Genomic DNA, 23,460 nt, shown 5'->3' with positions numbered 1-23,460 from the left:
AGGGGGCAGATTTCAGACACCCGCTCGAGCTTGCGGGCGCATCGACGGCCCAGCGATCTCCCGGCAGCCCATAATCGGCAGGCGCCAGAGCAACCGATACCACGCGATTCGCAAAACGCCAAGAGGTGGTTCCTTGATTGCTCATTTGTGGAAGTGGATCTACATGATCACGCTGTAGAAGATGTTTGCGCTTGTGTGTGGCGAGTCCAAAACTAGGGTCTCCTCTTTTAGCGTCCCCTTCACATCATCCGCTTCCATTGTCGAGACAGATGCAAAGTACTCATTTAATACATAAGGCAAGCGCTCGGCATTTACCAGAAGATTTCCCTCTGGGCCCTTAACAGGCCCAACTTCTTCCCCATGCCAACCGCCGACACTTTGTAAAGTGTTTTAGGGTTTAATTTAATGTTGCCTTGCTAATCTTTCAGCCTCCCGTATTAAATCTTTCAATCCCCCAAGGGGCCATCAATATAAGAGAGTCACTGATAAATCCAATCGGGATTTCAGGAGAAACTTCTTTACCCAGAGAGTGGTGAGAATGTGGAACTCGCTGCCACAGGGAGTGGTCGAGGTGAATAGTGTAGATGTATTTAAGGGGAAGCTGGATAAACACGAGGGAAAAAGGAATAGAAGGATAGGGTGATGGGGTGAGAAGGGTGGGAGGAGGCTGGTGTGGAGAACGGTGGGGCCGAATGGCCTGTTTCTATGCTGTAAACTCGAAGTAGTTCTGGGGAGGGCGAGGGCAAGGTTGAAAATGGCAGGTTGTTTGGCGGATCGCGGGCGTGCAGAATGAACGACAGAAACCGTTGCGTTTTTCTTTCAAAAATACTTTAATTTATTTTAAAGCTGCCATTTACAACACAATTGTGTAAATTCTCTGATGACTGGCAGTGGCCACTGACCTTAAGGCTCCACTTGGTTCATTCAGCACCAGCGTGGCAATTGCAAACCTTCACTTAAAATTGTAAACTTCAAGGGGGGTGGGGGGCGGTTTAAATCAACTAGTGCCACTGCTGGGATCTTACTGTGTATCTTAAAATCAACTGAATCGGTCACAAACTCGACAACAAAAAAAAAAAAAATTGAATTCGTCTCGGAGCACCAAATTAAATGTCTCATATCTGCGTTTTTTGACCTCGCTGTTATCCGAATTAGAAGCTATTTAAAAGTGTGCATTAAACGGGCTTCTGATTTTCATTGAGTGCTGTGCTCTCCCTGTGATGCTGCGATACAGGACAAACACACACACACACAGAGACAAAGTGTGCTACTCGGAGCCTATCGTGTGTCGTTGCCAGGGGGCTAGCTTTCCTCCCTCGCCCCCCCCCCCACCCCAATCCCAGTTAGCAGTTTAGTGGCGCCACAGAGAAGTTATCGCCCCGATAACGCACGCTTCCATTGTGCTCCCCTCGGGCCATGGGAGGAGACGTCAAACCTCAAGAGCTCACTCCAAATCAGGAGACCCTCTCCCGGGTTTGCGGGGGGGGGGGGGGGGGGGGCTCGGAGCAATCTGTGTTGCCGAGGGCCCAGGAGAGGCAAGGGCGGGCCCTTAAAACTAGCGACACAGTTCGGTCGAGGGTACCTTTATTCGGAACAAGATAGCGACAGGAAGCAGCAACCATGGCGAGAGACCTAGAGATACATCAGGAAGGATTTTACAAACAGGAATGTAAATTTAAATAAAAATTAACAAAAGAAAAGGGGTGGAGGGGAGAGAGAGAGAGAGAGAGGGGGAGAATCATCAAAGGGGTACAATGTCATTATCTGAAAAGCTAAAGATTACTAAAGACTAAGAAACAAGGCGAGAGGATCGTCCATTGGGACGCTGGCTGTGGAACTGAACGGCTACTTAAGAAGCTTAAATCAAAGTTCAGATACCACGATGAGAGAGAGAGAGAAATTGAAGTCCATGAATGGCTGCCCAGTTATCGCAATTGGAGGGTCTGCTCAGGAATTCCCGAAAGCCGCGACGGACACCAAATATAAGCCAACTGCGCCTTTCTCTCTCATCCTCTGTGACCCCTGCCACTAGCGAGTGGCGAAAGGCTGAACGGAGATCAAGAGTTTGGGGGGAGGGGATTTACCGCACCAGAATTCAGGCCAGCACTCCCCCCCCCCCCCCCCCCCAAACCACCCAATCTGGACTGGACAGGACGCTTCTCCCCGCCAGACGCCTCGATTTACAGCTCGGGAGCAACTAACTGCACGTCACCACCCGTGGAAGATCGGCGAGGCACCCGGGGCTAGCGTTCCTTCTCAGCTGCTGCTGGCTCCTAAAAGGGGGGAAAAAGACCAGGCGGGCGCGGTACTTTGAGCGGGCCCGGACACCCCCTCCCAAAAAAGTTAAAGGGAGCATCGACCCCCCCCACCCCAGGGCTTACAGAGCAGGGAACCATCCCGCGGACAGCTTTCGACAGAATTCTGTTCAAAACCTCCCAATCCCCCCCTCTTAAAATTTATCATACATTGCCTATTCAAAAAAAGTGTATATATATATATATATATATATATATAATCAAAACATTTATTCAGCAAGTCATTCAGATCAAATCTGGTCACCAACCTAAATGCTGCCACTCTCAGATTTAACGAATTGTGATGCATTGTACTGCAGATTGCAATGTGTTGTGGTGATCTGGTTATGTGTATCCTCGTTCCCCCTTCCCTCCCCACCCACCACCCCCCAAAGCCCTTTCCAGACCACCGAACTCAACTTTTCCCCCAGTTCTCTCTCGATCTTTCCCCCCTCCCCCTCCACCACTTCACAATTTATCACCTTGGGAGCATTAGAGAGGGGGGGGGGGCAGGGGGAAAAGAGTCGAGAGAGAGAGCGCGCGTGCGCGAGCGAGAGGTGTCACGGTCGACACTTAATGCTGAAGTGGGTGTCTTGCCGTTCGCTGACAGACCCCGGTGGTACAGTTGCCGACACGGAATTGTAACCGAGTGGATTCAGGTAGCTCAAGCATCCTAACAAGTCCTCGGGCGTTTTCAAACAAAACAAAGTCTTAGGGAATCCACGAACAGTACGTGCTGAATGTTCCAGACAATGGGGGCGGGGGGGGTCTATCATTCCCAACTTCAGTCCTCAGCGACCGACGAGCTTTCGACAGGCCTCGATCCACGCGAGGCGGAGGGCCCACTTCCGTCGGTGCCCCCCCCCCCCCAACAACAACCCGCTTACCACGCTGCAGAAAAGCCGCCCTCCCGCGGGCTGGGTCCAGATGGAAACTGTCGACGGGATTCAGGTTGTCAAAAGCTTCCTTTATTGGGAGAGGTGGGGGGGGCGGGGGCAGGGTGGGAGAGGGGAGGGACGCACAGCTTGTTCTTATCTTTTGTTTCGTTGCAGTCGGATGCGAGAACGCGGAGACGGGTTAGGGTTCACCTTAGGAGGTGCATGATGCCTGCTCCGGCGATACCAAAACCAGCTATCCACATCAACGCTTTCTTGGCGGATTCCTCTGCATTGTTCTCGTGGAAGAACTTTGTGAACCCGTCCTATGGAGAAACAAGACAGCATTCAGAGATGGAAACGAGGAGAATCGCGTTACCGTTCCTTTGACACGCTCCTAGTTTATTTCCCACCCCCCACACACACCAGGCTAGACAAACGCAAGTCTTTCGTCATACCCCCAACCCCAATGCAGTTGAGGTACAGATCAGCCGTGGTCCAATGGCGGGACAGACTCCAGACGTCGAATGGCCTCCTCCTGCTCGGAGGTTCCCACTAACGTTCCCTTTAAGCCAGGCCTCCCGCACACTGGCTTTTCAATGGGGGAAGTACCGCGCATGCGCGGTTTTGTGAACGGGCCGCCCACCCCCGAAAAGAAACTGAAATGGGTACGACTCATCCTGGGGCATGGGTGGACAAGTGTAACGGGACCAAGTAATCGCTGTTTGCGAACCCTGCCAATAACTCCCACCAGGGTATCTGACAACAGATCCACCCCACAAGCCGAACCCATCACTAATCCACATCCACGGGTATGGTCGGATCAGGGAGAGCACGCAGGGGCGGGAACGTGGCCGACCTTCTCCCTCTGTTGTGGGAGTTCGCTGTGCGCAAATTTGCCGCTTCCCCGACAGTGGCCACGCTTCTAAAGCAGGACGATGACCGGGAACCGCTTTGGGGCGTCCAGAGGTGCTATATAAATGCAAATTCTCTTTCTCTTGCACCAACCAGGGATGCAACCAGGCACCGTTCCTGGGGCGCGGTGGTCAGTCCCACACTCGTGCCTTTTGTCAGCAGGGCCTGTGGGAAGAAACACAGTGCTGCCGAGTCTTTTGGTACAAGTAGCAGTCCTGGCTCAGCGGGCGGCAGTCTCTCTCTCACTTCTGAGTTAGAAGGTCGTTGGTTCGAGTCCCCACTCCAGAGACTTGAGCACAAAATCTAAGCCGACACTCCCAGTGCCAGTACTGAGGGAGCGCCGCACTGTCGGAGGGGCGGTACTGAGGGAGCGCCGCACTGTCGGAGGGGCAGTACTGAGGGAGCGCCGCACTGCCGGAGGGGCAGTACTGAGGGAGCGCCGCACTGTCGGAGGGGCAGTACTGAGGGAGCGCCGCACTGCCGGAGGGGCAGTACCGAGGGAGCGCCGCACTGTCGGAGGGGCGGTACCGAGGGAGCGCCGCACTGTCGGAGGGGCGGTACTGAGGGAGCGCCGCACTGACGGAGGGGCGGTACTGAGGGAGCGCTGCACTGTTGGAGGGGCGGTACTGAGGGAGCACCGCACTGACGGAGGGGCGGTACTGAGGGAGCACCGCACTGACGGAGGGGCGGTACCGAGGGAGCGCCGCACTGACGGAGGGGCGGTACCGAGGGAGCGCCGCACTGACGGAGGGGCGGTACTGAGGGAGCGCCGCACGGTCGGAGGGGCGGTACTGAGGGAGCGCCGCACTGTCGGAGGGGCGGTACTGAGGGAGCTCTGCACTGTCGGAGGGGCAGTACTGAGGGAGCGATGCACTGTCGGAGGGGCAGTACTGAGGGAGCGCCGCACTGTCGGAGGGGCAGTACTGAGAGAGCGATGCACTGTCGGAGGGACAGTACTGAGGGAGCTCCGCACTGTCGGAGGGGCAGTACTGAGTGAGCACCGCACTGTCGGTGGGGCGGTACTGAGGGAGCGCCGCACTGTCGGAGGGGCGGTGCTGAGGGAGCTCTGCACTGTCGGAGGGGCGGAACCGAGGGAGCGCCGCACTGTCGGAGGGGCGGTACTGAGGGAGCGCCGCACTGTCGGAGGGGCGGTGCTGAGGGAGCGCCGCACTGTCGGAGGGGCAGTACTGAGGGAGTGCCGCACTGTCGGGGGGGCAGTACTGAGGGAGCGCCGCACTGTCGGAGGTGCCATTAAACCCAGGCCCCGTCTGCCCTCTCGGGCGGACGTAAAAGATCCCACGGCCACTAATGGAAGAGCAGGGGGGAGTTCTCCCCAGTGTCCTGGGGCCAGTATTTATCCCTCAATCAGCATCACTAAAAAACAGATGATCCGGTCATTATCACATTGCTACTCGTGGGATCTTTTCGCAATTCGATTCTCCCATGGGGAGAGCGTTGCGCAAATTGGCTGCTGCGTTTCCTACATTACAGAATGACCAACACGTCAAAAAAACTACTTCATTGGCTGTAAAGTGCTTTGGGACGTCTGGAGGTTGTGAAAGGCGCGGGAGAAATGAAAGCCTTTCTTTTTCTTTAAGCAAGTGCTTCTACTTTGCACCAGGACTTGAAAAAAAGACGCTGAAGGATGAGAGCTGCGCAGTCAACGATAAGATAGATTGCACGGGCAAAACTAAAGGCAATATGGCACGCAATAACGAGGCTGTGTGAGCGACGGCATTGGGCAACATACTGCCTAGCTGGTTATCTATCCTGTGCAGTCAGCGATTGCGCAGCCCGACGATTGCAATGTATTCAGTTCACAGAACCAAGGTCATAAAACCAACAGCAACATGCGATCCCACGCTCAAAGTACACAACGTGCATGAGCCTCCTTCACGGGCACCGCTCTCCCGTGGGAGAATCAAATTGCGAAAAATGCGACTGGCTGATCAGTCACCAACAACCCCCCCCACCGCCCCCCCCCCCCCCCGGCGTCACCATGGTCAGTTACATCAATGGCATGCTGACGTCATCGAGCAGGAAACTGACTGCTTCGAGCGCTGCGTGCGGGGCTCTGGTCTCAAAACAAGGAGGCGGCCCAGATTGCCACAAGCAGGGACTGTCGCGTGGTGTTATCACACGCCCTGCCAGTGTCACCGGAACAGGAGGAGGCCATTCATCCCCTCCAGCCTGTCCCACCATTCAATGAGATCATTGTTCTTCTGCGAGCTAACTCCATCTACCCGCCTTTGGCCCACATCCCTTAATACCTTTGGTCAACAGAAAGCTATCAATCTCAGATTTAAAATTAATTGATCTAGCATCAATTGCCGTTTGCGGGAAAGAGTTCCAAACTTCTCCCACCCTTTGTGTGTAGAAGTGTTTCCTAACTTCACTCCTGAAAGGTCTGGCTCTAATTTTTAGACTCTGCCCCCGAGTCCTAGAATCCCCAACCAGCGGAAATAGTTTCTCTTTATCGACCCTATCAGTTCCCTTAATATCTTGAAAGCTTCAATCAGATCACACCACCCCTTAATCTTCTAAATTTCCAGGAATACAACCCTGGATTGTGTAATCCTCTCCTCGTAATTTAACGAGTCGGTTGCAATCCCAACAACAGCCTGTGAAAGGCTTTGTTGGTACATGCGCTGCCCTGTGTACTGCCTAGTCACACAGAGCAGATGGACTCCCGAGCGTTCAGTTCTGGGCGAAGTTAGCAGATCCTTTGTCCTATTCTACAGCTGGGCCCAGTGTCCCCGGGCTAGCAGAGTCAAAAATAAATGCATCCAGTGCTCCCTGCTTTTCGAACCTGCCCTGTGACCCCTCCACTTGGCGGAATGTAATCACACACGGATATCAGGTGATGATAGGCTCAAGGTTACCCAGTGACCCGCCCTTGCAAAGTCCAGGCGCGCTGGATAGATTCAAACACAGTCACTCGGGCCGGGGTGGGGGACAGAAGCTGGGCAAAGGACTAGAAAGTTGCCAGCAACCCAGACAGCCTGCATCATCTGGAGAGGGGGAGGGAAGAGGAAGGAGACCAATGTTCCATTGAGCTGCGCGGCGGGCTGGAGGTCCCGTGCGACATAGAAACATAGAAGATAGGAACAGGAGTAGGCCATTCGGCCCCTCGAGCCTGCTCCGCCATTTAATGAGATCATGGCTGATCATCCAAATTCAGTACCCGGTCCCTGCTTTCTCCCCATACCCCTTGATCCCTTTAGCCTTAAGAAATATATCTAACTCCTTCTTGAATATATTTAATGAATTGGCCTCCACTGCCTTCTGTGGTAGAGAATTCCACAGGTTCACCACTCTCTGGGTGAAGAAATTCCTCCTCATCTCAGTCCTAAATGGCTTACCCCTTATCCTTAGACTGTGACCCCTGGTTCTGGACTCCCCGACTATCAGGAACATCCTTCCTGCATCTAGTCTGTCTAGTCCTGTTAGAGTTTTATAAGTTTCAATGAGATCCCCTCTCATTCTTCTAAACTCCAGCGAGTATAAGCCCAATCGACCCAATCTCTCCTCATACATCATTCCTGCCATCCCAGGTATCAGTCTGGGCTTTACGATTGGAATAACCTCGCAAGCCAAAAACAATGGGCCGCACGGGCTCCCCCCACCAAAAATAAATTAGCAAAACGGAGACGAGCGGGGAGCGGGAGGGATCCTTACCCAGCCGTTGTGAGTTTCTAGCCACTCCCTCTTCTGCTGCACCAGGTACTGTGAGACCCGCATGGCCACCTCGTCGATGCAATCCTCCCGCTGAATCTTCTTCAGGTGGGCGCCCATGACCGCCCCGAAGGCGATGAAGCTCACCACCCGGCCCCAGTTCACTTCCCCGTCGCTGAACATTTCAGTGGCGACCCGCGGGATCGCTTCGAGGTCACTTCTCCCGGAAATGTTTAGACGATTTATCATTCCTATGCAAGGGGTGGAGAGAAGAGAGGTACTGTTAATAATGCACCCGGACAGTGAAGTTGAAGTACTTAATTGGCGGTAAAGCACTTTCAGATGCCCTGAGGCAGTGAACGGTGCTAAATAAATGCACGTTCTTTTTATATATACATACACACTGATGTAATAAAACTCACTACACACTTGGTTTGAGCATAGAGCAAGGCTTTAATCAACTTGTTTCAGAACATGGAGGTCTAGTTGTACTTCACTAGTTCCTCGTCTTACAAAATGTCCCGGGCAAGCTGGGCCCACGCCCGAGTAATTATACTCCTTGGACGGCGCCACCAGCTGGCCGTCCAGCGTCATTTCATGAGTAGTTTCTTGATGAATGATGAGATTTATAACACACACCAACCAGATAATCTAATACATTAAAAATGCAGTTCACACGCATTCTCTGTCAGCTTCTCCTCCCCGCCCCTCACTATTATAATATTCGTGTGTCCACATTTAAGTTGAAATCGGCCTGTGTAAATCCATCACCCAATTAATGTACAATTTGAAAGTGTGCTCACGAACAGAGACACCTGGGGGTGTATGTACACAAGTCTGTGAAGATGGCAGGACAAGTTGAAACATAGAAACATAGAAGCTAGGAGTAGGCCATTCGGCCCCTCGAGCCTGCTCCGCCATTCAATGAGATCATGGCTGATCATCCAAATTCAGTACCCTGTCCCTGCCTTCTCCCCATATCCCTTGATCCCTTTAGCCTTAAGAAATATATCCAACTCCTTCTTGAATATATTTAATGAATTGGCCTCTACTGCCTTCTGTGGTAGAGAATTCCACAGGTTCACCACTCTCTGGGTGAAGAAATTCCTCCTCATCTCTGTCCTAAATGGCTTACCCCTTATCCTTAGACTGTGACCCCTGGTTCTGGACTCCCCCGCCATCGGGAACATCCTTCCTGCATCCAGTCTGTCTAGTCCTGTTAGAATTTTATAAGTTTCAATGAGATCCCCTCTCATTCTTCTAAACTCTAGCGAGTATAAGCCCAATCGACCCAATCTCTCCTCATACGTCATTCCTGCCATCCCAGGTGTCAGCCTGGTGAATCTTTGCTGCACTCCCTCCATGGCAAGAACATCCTTCCTCAGATAAGGCGACCAAAACTGCACACAATACTCAAGATGTGGTCTCACCAAGGCCCTGTACAACTGCAGCAAGACATCCTTGCTCCTGTACTCGAATCCTCTCGCTACGAAGACCAACATACCATTTGCCTTCTTAACCACCTGCATGCTTACCTTCAGCGACTGGTGCACAAGGACACCCAGGTCTCTTTGCACTTCCCCTTCTCCCGATCTACTGCCATTCAGATAATAATCTGCCTTCCTGTTTTTGCCACCAAAGTGGATAACCTCACATTTATCCACGTTATATTGAGAAGGCCGTTTACAAAGGTATACGGGATCCTAGGCTTTATAAACAGAGGCATACAGTACAAAAGCAAGGAAGTTATGCTGAACCTTTCTAAAACACTGGTTCGGCCCCAGCTTGTGGTCAATTCTGGGCACCACACTTCAGGAAGGATGTCGAGGCCTTGGAGAGGGTGCAGAGGAGATTTACCAGAATGGTACCAGGGATGAGGGGCTTCAGTTGAAGACTAGAGAAACTGGGAATATTCTCCTTAGAGCAGAGAAGCTTAAGGGGAGATTTAATCGAGGCGTTACAAAACCGTGCGGGGTTTTGATCGAGTAAATAAGGAGAAACTGTTTCCAGTGGCAGGAGGGTCAGTAACCAGAGGACACAGATTGAAGATAATTGGCAAAAGAACCAGAGGGGGAGATGAGGAGAATGTTTTTTACGCAGCGAGTTGTTGTGATCTGGAACGCGCTGCCTGAAAGGGCGGCGGAAGCAGATTCAATAGTGACTTTCAAAAGGGAATTGGATGAATGCGTGAAGGGGAAAAATTCACAGGGCTGTGGGGAAAGAGCAGGGGGGAGTGGGACTAATTGGAGAGCTCGTTCAAAGAGCCAGCACAGGCACGGTGGGCCGAATGGCCTCCTCCTGTGCTCTATCGTTCTGTGATTCCATGAACGACCACCTCCCCAGTGGAGGCACTGCAGCACCACCAGTGGCAAGAGGAGGCAATTACAACGTGACACAGTTCCATTGACAGTCTCCATTCTAAATGTGTACATAGGCATTTACTGTATAATGGGAATATACAAGAATATGGGCCGTGACTTTAAAACGGGGCTGAATGACACCCCCAATTCACCAAAAACTACACTTGGTCTTGCTTCCCTCCCCCCGTGAGAGCAAAGAGCCTGCACGAAAACCCTTTGCCAACTGCACTGCAGATGTACAACTATCGATTGGCTGGCCGAATGTGCAGCTGCGCTGAGCGCAGGATCGACACACGAGGTTAAAAGAAAATTTGTCTTGCTGAATGAGCTAGGTGTGTACTGATCGAAGATTAGATATGGCTTGTAAACAAATCAGGCTTCCTTTGAAATGACAGAAAGTGACGTGTCAGAGAGGTGGAAAAATAGATACAAGGCTGCATTGATCAGCCATCATCCATGGCTTCGCAGTTAAAAAGACTCGCGTTTCTCCAGCGCCTTTCACCACCTCAGGACGTCCCTAAGCGCTTTACAGCCAATGAAGTACTTTCTGAAGTGTGGTCACTGTTGTAATGTAGGAAACGCAGCAGCCAATTTGCGCACAGCAAGCTCCCACAAACAGCAATGCGATAATGATCAGATCATCTGTTTTAGTGATGTTGGTTGAGGGATAAATATTGGCCCCAGGACACCGGGGAGAACTCCCCCTGCTCCTCTTCCAATAGTGGCCGTGGGATCTTTTACATCCACCTGAGGGGGCAGACGGGGCCTCGGTTTAACGTTTCCTCTGAAAGACGGCACCTCCGACAGTGCAGCACTCCTTCAAATCAAATCAAATCAACTTTTATTGTCATTGTTAGTGCACAAGTGCAGTACGACGAAATGTAGGCTTGCGGCTCCCGAGTGTACAATTTGGATTAGGGCACTTAAACATTTCAACATACATTTGTACATATATATTAGCATAAATATGACCATAATAAAGTGAATAAAGTGCATCGGCAGATGTGCAGGCTTTAGTGTTTATTTGTGGAGTTCAGTAGGATGACAGCCCTGGGAAAGAAGCTGTTCCTAAATCTGGTCGTACGGGTGCGAATGCATCTGTAGCGTCTTCCAGATGGTAGGAGGGCGAACAGACTGTGGCTGGGGTGGGTAGGGTCTTTGATGATGGTCCGTGCCCTCCGTAGGCAGCGTTTCTGACCTCCGACAGTGCGGCGCTCCCTCAGTACCGCCCCTCCGACAGTGCGGCGCTCCCTCAGTACCGCCCCTCCGACAGTGCGGCGCTCCCTCAGTACCGCCCCTCCGACAGTGCGGCGCTCCCTCAGTACCGCCCCTCCGACAGTGCGGCGCTCCCTCAGTACTGCCCCTCCGACAGTGCGGCGCTCCCTCAGTACTGCCCCTCCGACAGTGCGACGCTCCCTCGGTACTGCCCCTCCGACAGTGCGGCGCTCCCTCAGTACTGGCACTGGGAGTGTCGGCCTGGATTATAGGGCTCGGGTCAATGGAGTGGGGCTCGAACCCACGACCTCCTTACTTATTATTTAAACCGGTCAGTGAACCGCAAGCGGAGGTTGATAACAGGACACGTAACCGATTGCCGTTACATTGCTCTTTGAAGCAAGGATATCGAGGAGTCTGTGCCCCTGCACCTGGCAACTATTCCAATAGCCCAGTGCAGTCAAGAATTACCATCCCTCCTGGACTGCCTGGGAGTCTCCAGGAATTAAAGATTAATCTCCGTATTAACTGCACCGAGCAACACGCAGTAAAAACATAGGGACATTAAAAAAGTGTTTCCTTTTACATTTTCATTTATTAGCTACGAAAATATTGGTGATGGAGGAAAAAAGACTTAATCTGGGTGGGGCAGCCGGAGGCCATTTGACAAAATATCCGGGAAGATGGCCAAGCAGAGTTGACGACCCCCCAAGTGCCATCGGGAACGCAAGGGGTCCAACAAATGGGCTACAGAGTCAGAACTTTGACCCCCAGAGCAACACACAAGCAGCTGTGGCTCAGTGAGTCGCAAGAGTCAGAAGGTTCGAGTCACCACTCCAGAGACTTGAGCCCATAATCCAGGCCGACACTCCCAGTGCAGCACTGAGGGAGCGCCGCACTGTCGGCGGGGCGGCACTGAGGGAGCGCCGCACTGTCGGAGGGGCGGTACTGAGGGAGCGCCGCACTGTCGGCGGGGCGGCACTGAGGGAGCGCCGCACTGTCGGAGGGGCGGTACTGAGGGAGCGCCGCACTGTCGGCGGGGTGGCACTGAGGGAGCGCCGCACTGTCGGAGGGGCGGCACTGAGGGAGCGCCGCACTGTCGGAGGGGCGGCACTGAGGGAGCGCCGCACTGTCGGAGGGGCGGCACTGAGGGAGCGCCGCACTGTCGGAGGGGCGGCACTGAGGGAGCGCCGCACTGTCGGAGGGGCGGCACTGAGGGAGCGCCGCACTGTCGGAGGGGCGGCACTGAGGGAGCGCCGCACTGTCGGAGGGGCGGCACTGAGGGAGCGCCGCACTGTCGGAGGGGCGGCACCGAGGGAGCGCCGCACTGTCGGCGGGGCGGCACTGAGGGAGCGCCGCACTGTCGGAGGGGCGGCACTGAGGGAGCGCCGCACTGTTGGAGGGGCGGCACTGAGGGAGCGCCGCACTGTCGGAGGGGCGGCACTGAGGGAGCGCCGCACTGTCGGAGGGGCGGCACTGAGGGAGCGCCGCACTGTCGGAGGGGCGGCACTGAGGGAGCGCCGCACTGTCGGAGGGGCGGCACTGAGGGAGCGCCGCACTGTCGGAGGGGCGGCACTGAGGGAGCGCCGCACTGTCGGAGGGGCGGCACTGAGGGAGCGCCGCACTGTCGGAGGGGCGGCACTGAGGGAGCGCCGCACTGTCGGAGGGGCGGCACTGAGGGAGCGCCGCACTGTCGGAGGGGCAGTACTGAGGGAGCACCGCACTGTCGGAGGGGCGGTACTGAGGGAGCGCCGCACCGTCGGTGGGGCGGTACTGAGGGAGCGCCACACCGTCGGAGGGGCAGTACTGAGGGAGCGCTGCACTGTCGGAGGTGCCGTCTTTGGCCCCGTCTGCTCTCCCGGGTGGATGTAAAAGACTCCACAGTCACTATTGGAAGAACAAGGGGAGTTCTATATATTCCAATATTTATCCCTCAATCAACATCACAAACAGATGATCTGGTCATTTTCACATTGCTCTTTGCGGGAGCTTGCTGTGCGCAAATTGGCTGCCACGTTTCCTACATCACACTTCAAAAAGTACTGCATTGGCTGTGAGGCGCTTTGGGACATCCTGAGGTTGTGAAAGGCGCTGGAGAAATGCAAGTCATTTTTTTTTTAAATAAGCAAAGCAAAATAAAGGCAAGGGACTATGTTAATGAGTGCCTATCTCCAGGCACCCTACCAACATCACAAAACAGACATTCCAGAGACGTTTTAACACACCCATAGAACAATGAAACCACACTGTCTGCCGGGAAAATGATCCACCCAGACCTTGCCAAACTGGTCTCGACTGAGCTAAGTGGTATTTCTGACTTGCTGGGGGACTATTTATATTCATTCACAGAAGGGTTTATTTATGCCAAGCCCAGTATTAATTTCACCGAGTAAAATAGAAACGGAAGGACACAGTAGTCATTTAGTTATTGATCTCGTTCCAATTCTCTGGTTGCAAAACGATGGGAGGGCCGGGGTGGCTGGAGCTGAAACACTCGCCACTTCTTGTCGAACTTGCCCATGCCTCAGTCTGTGTCGTGTCCACCCACCCTGGCTAGCTACATTTCTCAGCATTTGCTCGCAAGAGCCCCGAAGCAGACAAGGGGTAACAGGCGTGTGCTGACTTACTTTTTTTGGGGGGGGGGGGGTGGAAGAGAGAGTGCTGGCTAGGCTCAGTACCACGGGAAGAGGGGGCTACCGGACGAATCTTGCATGGGCGTGATGGGCCGATTGGCCCCTTTCTGTGCTGTTTGATTCTACTCGATTTGCTGTAGCCAAGTTGGAGGGGGTGACATGGGACAAATAACAGAGCTGTGACATTGAGTGGAGGGAAAGGAGATCTAGAATCATGCAGCACAGAAGGAGGCCATTCGGCCCATCGAGTCTGCGCCAGCTCTCTCGAAGAGCAATCCAGTTCTTTCCCCATATCCCTGCAATTTTCCCCCTTCCAGTATTTATCCCATTCCCTTTGGAAGGCTGGTGTTGAGTCTGTGTCCACCGCCCTATCAGGCAGCGCATTCCAAATCCTAACCACTCGCTGCGTTAAAAGGTTTTCCCTCGAGTCGCCTCTGGTTCTTTTGCCAATCACCTTAAATCTGAGGTTCTCGACCCTCCTGCCACTGGAAACAGTTTCTCCATATTTACTCTGTCTAAACCCTTCATGATTTTGAACACCTCTATCAAATCTCCGCTCGACCTTCGCTGCTCCAAGGAGAACAACCCCAGCTTCTCCAGTCTCTCCACTTGACTGCAATCCCTCATCCTTGGGTCCAGTCTAATAAATCTTTTCTGCAGCCTCTCCAAAGCCTTCATGTCCTTCCCGGAATTGGACAATACTCCAGCCAGGGCCGAGCCAGTGTTTTATAAAAGGTAACATGCATCATAAAGCAACCTGCTGCCATTTAATATAGTAGCCATGATGTGGAGATGCCGGTGTTGGACTGGGGTGGAAAAATGTGAGAAGTCACACAACACCAGGTTATAGTCCAACAGCTTCATTTGAAATCACAAGCTTTCGGAGCGCTGCTCCTTCGTCAGGTGAAGTGGAGAGATGCATAAAGACACAGCATATATAGTCAGAGAATAATGTCAGATGTTTACAGGTAATCTTTCTAACTGCCCTTTATCACACCTCGGCAGAGATAAGCACAGCAATCAAAGGTGTAAATGGTGTCCAAACTATATATGCTGTGCCTATATGCATCTCTCCACTTCACCTGACGAAGGAGCAGCGCTCCGAAAGCTTGTGATTTCAAATAAAGCTGTTGGACTATAACCTGGTGTTGTGTGACTTCTCACATTTAATATAGTAACCAGGGTTGGTCGGGAGCAAGAGTTAACAGTGGGACACCTTGGTTTTAAATCCCAGTCTGAGCAGGGTCCCACCCACATCCATCTTGTTTAAATATCCTTTAAGCGCTCCCGTACAATCAACCAATGCACTCCTCTGCTGGCCGTGCTAAAGTCAGCAACTTCAGATCATGCAGACTTCAACTCTGAAACTCAGCCTGAATCACCACACCCTCGCTGCTGCCGACACAGATAGCAGAAGATAAGGATATTGCACTGGGGTTTTACGATCCACCCCACCCACGGATATTATTAACAATCTTGGTTCTCGGCCAGGGCTTCCCAGCAATTTCTGTTCTCCCTCCCCGCCCCCCAGCTCAATGTCACAGCTCAGCGTCAGAAGACCCTGGTGTCAGCTGTGGCTCAGAGTCAGAAGGTTCCGGGATCGAGCCCCCACTCCAGAGACTCGAGCACAAAAATCCAGGCCGGCGCTCCCAGTGTCAGTACTGAGGGAGCGCCGCACTGTCGGAGGGGCAGTACTGAGGGAGCACCGCACAGTCGGAGGGGCAGTACTGAGGGAGCGCCGCACTGCCGGAGGTGCCGTCTTTCGGATGAGACGTTAAACCGAGGCCCCGTCTGCTCTCTCAGGTGGATGTAAAAGATCCCACGGCCACTATTGGAAGAAGAGCAGGGGGAGTTCTCCCCGGTGTCCTGGGCCCAATATTTATCCCTCAACCAACATCACTAAAAACAGATGATCCGGTCATTATCACATTGCTGTTTGTGGGAGCTTGCTGTGCGCAAATTGGTTGCCACGTTTCCTACATTACAACACTGACTACACTTCAAAGCAAGTACTTCATTGGCTGTAAAGCGCTTTGAGATGTCCAGTGGTCGTGAAAGGCGCTGGAGAAATGCGAGTCTCTTGTTTCTTTGATTCCTACCAGGAGTCCATTTCAAGCTTCCTTTTAGCAAAAGGAGGCGTTTGAAACTCGTCGGCATAACTGTACAATTTTACTTCCTAGGGTACAGGCCCTGGCTGTTAGTCATTTTGCACTTTGCGGGCAATAATATAAAATGCAAAGCCGTGAATTCTGGAACCAAAACCGCAGCTCTGACTGTGCTGAAGAGACAGATTAATAGTTTCGCTGGAGACCCCGGGCCTCAAGGGATTCTACCTCAACTGCTAGCCAGCTGCTTTGCATTTTTGCTTTGACACGGTGCTTTTAGCACAGGAGAGAGAGAGGCCAAAGGGACTCCTTTGTAAGCAGGCTCAAAGTGCAACTCGCAATGCATTTGCAGTGTTGTTTTATAAACAGAGCGTGTTATTGTAAAGGGGTGGAAATCATCCGGTGCAGCCCGCTATTTACACCCCCCCACCCCCTTCTCAGCAACCACAATTTGCACAGCTCCGCCAACCCTCTCACCCCCTTGTGAAAAATCACACCAACTCCGACTCTGACCCACTGGTAATTTCACCAACCCCACCCACCCCAGTCCCGAAACAGAATCCACACCCCACCCCTCCAAAACACGACCCCGCGTTCTGACGCACTTACGGCGCCCATCGCGGTAACCACGGGCAACAGCCCCCAGCGCCTACACTCCGCAATACAGCGCTACATTCTCACAGTGCAACATGGTTTCTTTCAACGTCACGGCCGTTGACAAAGGATGACGAGGCCGACAATCTATTCAGTGTTTCACAGGCCAGTCAACCTGCAAGCTCAGCCCTCCCCAGCTAACCGTTGCTCCAACTCTTCCCCACCCCACCTTCCTCAAATTAAAATTGAAAGTAATTGGTAGAAAGGGTCAGAGGGGAGTTGTGGAGATCTTTTCTCACCCAGAGGGTGGCGGGGGTCTGGAACTCACTGCCTGAAAGGGTGGTCGAGGCAGAAACCCTCATCACATTTAAAAAGTATTTGGATATGCACTTGAAGTGCCGTAACCTCCAGGGCGATGGACCAAGAGCTGGAAAGTGGGATTAGGCTGGGTGGCTCTTTGTCGGCCGGCACATAGAAACATAGGAGATAGGAGCAGGAGTAGGCCATTCGGCCCCTCGAGCCTGCTCCACCATTCAATGAGATCATGGCTGATCATCCAAATTCAGTACCCTGTCCCTGCTTTCTCCCCATATCCCTTGATCCCTTTAGCCTTAAGAAATATATCCAACTCCTTCTTGAATATATTGAATGAATTGGCCTCTACTGCCTTCTGTGGTAGAGAATTCCACAGGTTCACCACTCTCTGGGTGAAGAAATTCCTCCTCATCTCTGTCCTAAATGGCCGACCCCTTATCCTTAGACTGTGACCCCTGGTTCTGGACTCCCCCGCCATCGGGAACATCCTTCCTGCATCTAGTCTGTCTAGTCCTGTTAGCATTTTATAAGTTTCAATGAGATCCCCTCTCATTCTTCTAAACTCCAGCGAGTATAAGCCCAATCGACCCAATCTCTCCTCATACGTCATTCCTGCCATCCCAGGTATCAGCCTGGTAAATCTTCGCTGCACTCCCTCCATGGCAAGAACATCCTTCCTCAGATAAGGCGACCAAAACTGCACACAATACTCAAGGTGTGGTCTCACCAAGGCCCTGTACAACTGCAGCAATGGGACACGATGGGCCGAATGGCCTCCTTCTGTGCTGTCGATTCTATAAACGCTCACCTTTCACTCAGTCAAGGCAAAAGGTTAAACCCAAAATATTGACCTACGTTCTCTTTATAGTGCTTGTTGTATAGTGCTGGCTTGTTTTCTACATCAATAGGTTTCTATTCTGTACAGGAACAGTTTGTCTCTTTCTCCCTGCATCCCCTCCCCATGACGTCATGTTGAAAAAATCATTCATACAAGCCTAAACACAAGAGGGAACAGGCGGAAGAAATCTGAACAGAAGGCGCTGGAAACAACAAGTCAGCCGGGGAGAGGTTCAACATCTGCAGTGCTACCTCCCCCCTCCTCGGAGAGGAGTTGTTCACTGATTCAGCTGCCGACCGACTCCGAGCATTTGCAGTTTACAAAATACAAATTGGAATCCGCACGCCCTAGGGGAGGGAGTTCCCACCGGAGGGGCATCATCTGCGCTTTGCATTATATTAAACTGAACGAAAGCAGCTCGCCAAAAAAAAAGGCAACACTCTCTCCTGGCTGAAACAGAAAGACATGTTTAATGAGGTCTGATGCATTCATTCACAGCAAGAGTGTTGCATATGTCAACATAGACTTTTAAAAAAAATAGATAGGCGAATAACTGGAAAAGCCAGAAAAGGTTTGCTACATCAGTCCTCGGATTCAGCACCAATTCCCTGATGGCTGCCTGGCTCCATGCAGTAATATTCCCTCGAATTCGCTGAAACTCCCCTGCCACCACTAGTGGAAACTACCAGACATCCAGGGATACATTAGCAAAGGCGAGCGTCACAAGAGAAAAATGCAGGCTTTAAAGCTCAATGAAGGCGGAGGGCAATGCTCCCCTCCAGCTGTGTTCTCGGGCTGCGCGGTCCCTTTAAGGGGCCGCGCGGCCCATTCGCGCTTCCACGCGTGGGCGGGACCTCCAGGCTGCCGCACGGCTTAACTCAGAGGAACAAACGCCTGGGATTGGATTTGAATTCTGCATAGGGATTAAATCAGAACACACAAGGATATAGAAACATAGAAGATAGGAGCAGGAGTAGGCCATTCGGCCCCTCGAGCCTGCTCCGCCATTTAATGCGATCATGGCTGATCATCCAAATTCAGTACCCTGTCCCTGCTTTCTCCCCACATCCCTTGATCCCTTTAGCCTTAAGAAATATATCCAACTCCTTCTTGAATATATTTAATGAATTGGCCTCTACTGCCTTCTGTGGCAGAGAATTCCACAGGTTCACCACTCTCTGGGTGAAGAAATTCCTCCTCATCTCTGTCCTAAATGGCTTACCCCTTATCCTTAGACTGTGACCCCTGGTTCTGGACTCCCCCGCCATCGGGAACATCCTTCCTGCATCTCGTCTGTCTCGTCCTGTCAGAATTTTATAAGTTTCAATGAGATCCCCTCTCATTCTTCTAAACTCCAGCGAGTACAAGCCCAATCGACCCAATCTCTCCTCATACGTCATTCCTGCCATCCCAGGAGCGTCCCTGCAGGGAAACAGGCGCACAGCTCCAAATACTGATGGATCCGTCCCAACTCCAAAGAGATGAGTTTAAATTTGTCAGGCAAAACAAGGTGTTAGGAACTCAGGATCTAAATAGACAAGGGCAGTTAAGCCACTGTTACACATTATAAGCCACACTAAAGTCTCTCACAGAAATTATGTACTATGCAGAACGATAAGCTTCTGCAAAAAAAAAGAGGGTGAGAGCACGCCCAGCATAAAATGGAGTTCCATGGTAAACCCAAACACTGAATTAGACCCACTCTAGTCAAACAATAATCGAGGGAGTAAAGCCACCAGTCAGGTGAAGGATGCCAACAGCAAAGCGAGCAAAATACTAAAGCAGCAAGTGTGGGGAGACAAAGCATAGTGAAGGGTCATGCCGGGGGGGGGGGTAAAAGGGGGGGACACTAGCCCAGGAGGGAAACATTACTGACTATAGCCCCAAGGTAGAAATGACTAGCCAAGGAAGTGAACATAACTAGCCCAGGGCAGAAATGACTAGACCGAAAGCAGAAATAACTAGCCAAGGAAGTGAAGATAACTAGCCAAGGAGAGAGAAATGATTTAAAAGGAAGTGAAGACTGGCCAAGGAGGGAGACCATAGCTCGCCCAGGAGAGTGAAACGTAACTCGCCCAGGAGAGTGAAACGTAACTCGCCCAGGAGAGTGAAACGTAACTCGCCCAGGAGAGTGAAACGTAACTCGCCCAGGAGGGAGAAATAACTAGCCCAAAAGGAGAAATGATTAGCCAAGGCGAGAGAAATGATTAGCCAAGGAAGTAAACACAACTAGCCAAGGAGAGAAATGACTAGCCCAAAAGGAGAAATGACTAGCCAAGCGAATGAACATAAACTAGCCCGAAGCACAAATGGCTGGAGCCCTGGGCAGAAATAACTAGCCAAGGAGAGAATGACGACTAGCCCAAAAGGGAGAAATGACTTGCCAACGAGAGAGAAATGACTAGCCAAAGAAGTAGAAATGATTAGCCAAGGGAGTAGAAATGATCAGCCAAGGAAGTAGAAATGATTAGCCAAGGAAGTAGAAATGATTAGCCAAGGAAGTAGAAGTGATCAGCCAAGGGATTAGAAATGATTAGCCAAGGAAGTAGAAATGATTAGCCAAGGGGGTGAACATAAACTAGCCCAGGAGAGAGAAGTGATTAGCCAAGGAGAGAGAAATAACTAGCCCAAAGCACAAATGACTAGAGCCCTGGGCAGAAATAACTAGCCAAGGAGAGAATAATGACTTGCCCAAAAGGGAGAAATGATTAGCCAAGGAAGTAGAAATGATTAGCCAAGGAAGTAGAAATGACTAGCCCAAAAGGGAGAAATGAATAGCCAAGGAGAAATAACTAGCCCAAAGCACAAATGACTGGATCCCTGGGCAGAAATGATTAGCCAAGGGGGTGAACACAACTAGCCAACAGGCAGCAATGAGCAGGCCACAGCAGAGCTGAGTGGAGCCCAGGACAGTGCGGGCGCGGGCCCAGGGCAGAGCGGCGTGGGGGCCCAGGGCAGAGCGGAGTGGGGGCCCAGGGCAGAGCGGAGTGGGGGCCCAGGGCAGAGCGGCGTGGGGGCCCAGGGCAGAGCGGAGTGGGGGCCCAGGGCAGAGCGGAGTGGGGGCCCAGGGCAGAGCGGCGTGGGGGCCCAGGGCAGAGCGGCGTGGGGGCCCAGGGCAGAGCGGAGTGGGGGCCCAGGGCAGAGCGGAGTGGGGGCCCAGGGCAGAGCGGAGTGGGGGCCCAGGGCAGAGCTGAGTGGGGGCCCAGGGCAGAGCTGAGTGGGGGCCCAGGACAGAGCTGAGTGGGGGCCCAGGGCAGAGCTGAGTGGGGGCCCAGGGCAGAGCTGAGTGGGGGCCCAGGACAGAGCTGAGTGGGGGCCCAAGGACAGAGCTGAGTGGGGGCCCAGGACAGAGCTGAGTGGGGGCCCAGGACAGAGCTGAGTGGGGGCCCAGGACAGAGCTGAGTGGGGGCCCAGGACAGAGCTGAGTGGGGGCAGTGCCCCCTGCCCCCCGGGCGGGCACTAGGACCCGGCGGACGCCTCTTACCGGTGAAGGCCGTGCCGTGTTTGTGGATCAGGCGCGCGCCGACCTTGTAGAGTATGTCGGCCGCGCGCCGCGCGTCGTCCCGGGCCCAGCCGCCGCACCAACCGCCGCCGCCCTCCCGCTCCGGCTGACCCTCGACGTGTTGCCGGATGAAGCCAGAGACCAGCGCGTAAGTCCTCGGGTACAAAGCAGCAGCGGCGGCGTCGTCGTGCTGGGGGAAGAGCGGCTCGGCCCGCTCCTCGTCCGGGCTGCCGCTGTCGGGGGTGTGGGGCAGCGAGCCCACCTGAGCGCCGGGCTGCGCTAGGCCGCAGGCCGGGCCTCGGCTTCCTCCTCGACCTCCAGCCGGGCAGTAGAGCTGGTTCTGCAGCTGCATCCAGGCGCTGCTCGAGCACCGGTTCAAGGCCAGCGCCGTCTGCTCCATTGGATTTCTTGGAAGTAAAAAAAAATTTAAACGGGGTTTGTCGAATAAGTTTTTTTTTTAATTTTTCCCCTCCCCCCTTTAAAAAAAAAGACTGGACACAAAATGGCGGTCGGGGGAGCTTTGCAAATTCGCTGCTTCCGCCGCTCTTATATACACCCTGCAGCAGCTGTTCGTCATCGCGTCGCCTACGTAATCGCCCTGACGCTCCGCCCAGTCTCCCCCCCAGGCCATTCAGCCCATCCTGCCCGTGCTAGCCCGCTCAATGAGATTTTTGAATTCCCCAGTATTATGCGGCTCTCGGCTGTTTTGTATTAGTGCTTTTTGTATTTGGTTCGTTTGAAACCCCCCTCTTCCTCCCCCCCCCCCGCCCCCCCCCCACAGCTTTCACCATTCACAGGGCCAGACAGCACAGAAGGGAGGACGTAGAAACATATAGAAGATAGGAGCAGGAGTCGGCCATTCGGCCCCTCGAGCCTGCTCCGCCATTCAATGAGATCATGGCTGATCATCCAAATTCAGTACCCTGTCCCTGCTTTCTCCCCATATCCCTTGATCTCTTTAGCCTTAAGAAATATATCCAACTCCTTCTTGAATATATTTAATGAATTGGCCTCCACCGCCTTCTGTGGTAGAGAATTCCACACGTTCACCACTCTCTGGGTGAAGAAATTCCTCCTCATCTCTGTCCTAAATGGCTTACCCTTTATCCTTAGACTGTGACCCCTGGTTCTGGACTCCCCCGCCATCGGGAACATCCTTCCTGCATCTAGCCTGTCTCGTCCTGTTAGAATTTTATAAGTTTCAATGAGATCCCCTCTCATTCTTCTAAACTCCAGCGAGTACAAGCCCAATCGACCCAATCTCTCCTCATACGTCATTCCTGCCATCCCAGATATCAGCCTGGTGAATCTTCGCTGCACTCCCTCCATGGCAAGTACATCCTTCCTCAGATACGGCGACCAAAACTGCACACAGTTCTCGAGGTGTGGTCTCACCAAGGTCCTGTACAACTGCAGCAAGACATCCTTGTTCCTGTACTCGAACCCTCTCGCTACGAAGGCCAACATACCATTTGCCTTCTTAACCGCCTGCTTCTTAAAAAAAACCTGTTACATCTCCAATTCGTTTCCAGGTCGGACGAACAGGCGGCGATATGAAACGTTAACTCTGTTTTTCTCTCTCTCTCTCTCTACAGGTGCTGCTTGACCTGCTGAGCGTTTCCAGCATTTTCTGTTTTTTAATTACAGAAGGAGGCCATTCGGCCCCTCGAGCCTGCTCCGCCATTCAATAAGATCATGGCTGATCATCGACCTCATCTCCACTTTCCTGCACTATCCTTTGATTCCCTTAATATCCAAAAATCTATCGATCTCAGACATGAGTCTAGGTTCGGATCGGTCATGGCCCTGTGGGTAGCGGAGCGGGCCCAGGGGCCGTGTAGCCTGATCCTGCTCCTATTTCGTGTGTCTAACTCTGTTAGATTCAGGAGATGGTTCTGTGACAGTAGATTGGCGGTTAGGATCAGATCAGCCATGATCTTATTGAATGGCGGAGCAGGCTCGAGGGGCCGATTGGCCTACTCCTGCTCCTATTTCTTATGTTCTTGAATATACTCAACGACTGAGCCTCCACAGCCCTCTGGGGTAGAGAATTCCAAAGATTCACCGCCCTCTGAGTGAAGAAATTCCTCCTCATCTCAGTCCTAAATGGCCGACCCCTTATCCTGAGACTGTGACCCC

General features: G+C 52.8%; 1 protein-coding gene across 1 annotated transcript; it reads right to left on the bottom strand.

Annotated features, from left to right (window-relative positions):
• Positions 1-811: 811 nt before the first annotated feature.
• mcl1b (MCL1 apoptosis regulator, BCL2 family member b) lies at positions 812-21,860 on the bottom strand. The gene is made up of 3 exons (XM_085978678.1): positions 21,304-21,860; positions 7,763-8,010; positions 812-3,495 (listed from the first exon to the last, which is right to left on the bottom strand). Exons 1-3 carry the CDS (start codon positions 21,719-21,721, stop codon positions 3,379-3,381), a joined length of 783 nt encoding a protein of 260 aa, XP_085834804.1. The 5' UTR covers positions 21,722-21,860; the 3' UTR covers positions 812-3,378.
• Positions 21,861-23,460: the final 1,600 nt, after the last annotated feature.

The sequence above is a fragment of the Somniosus microcephalus genome, unplaced genomic scaffold (genome assembly GCF_052327205.1).
Source record: "Somniosus microcephalus isolate GS21.2 unplaced genomic scaffold, FLI_Smic_1.0 unresolved_chr7, whole genome shotgun sequence".
Lineage (NCBI taxonomy): Eukaryota > Metazoa > Chordata > Chondrichthyes > Squaliformes > Somniosidae > Somniosus > Somniosus microcephalus.
Note: the sequence above shows the minus strand (reverse complement) of the source record. Positions and strands in the feature narration are given on the sequence as shown.

Coding starts and splice junctions, on each gene's coding strand:
- mcl1b (XM_085978678.1), bottom strand. CDS start 21,721: ATGGAGCAGACGGCGCTGGCCTTGAACCGGTGCTCGAGCAGCGCCTGG. Junction 8,011..21,303: donor ACACGGCACGGCCTTCACCG/GTAAGAGGCGTC, acceptor CCCCTTGCATAG/GAATGATAAATCGTCTAAAC. Junction 3,496..7,762: donor TAGAAACTCACAACGGCTGG/GTAAGGATCCCT, acceptor GTTTCTCCATAG/GACGGGTTCACAAAGTTCTT.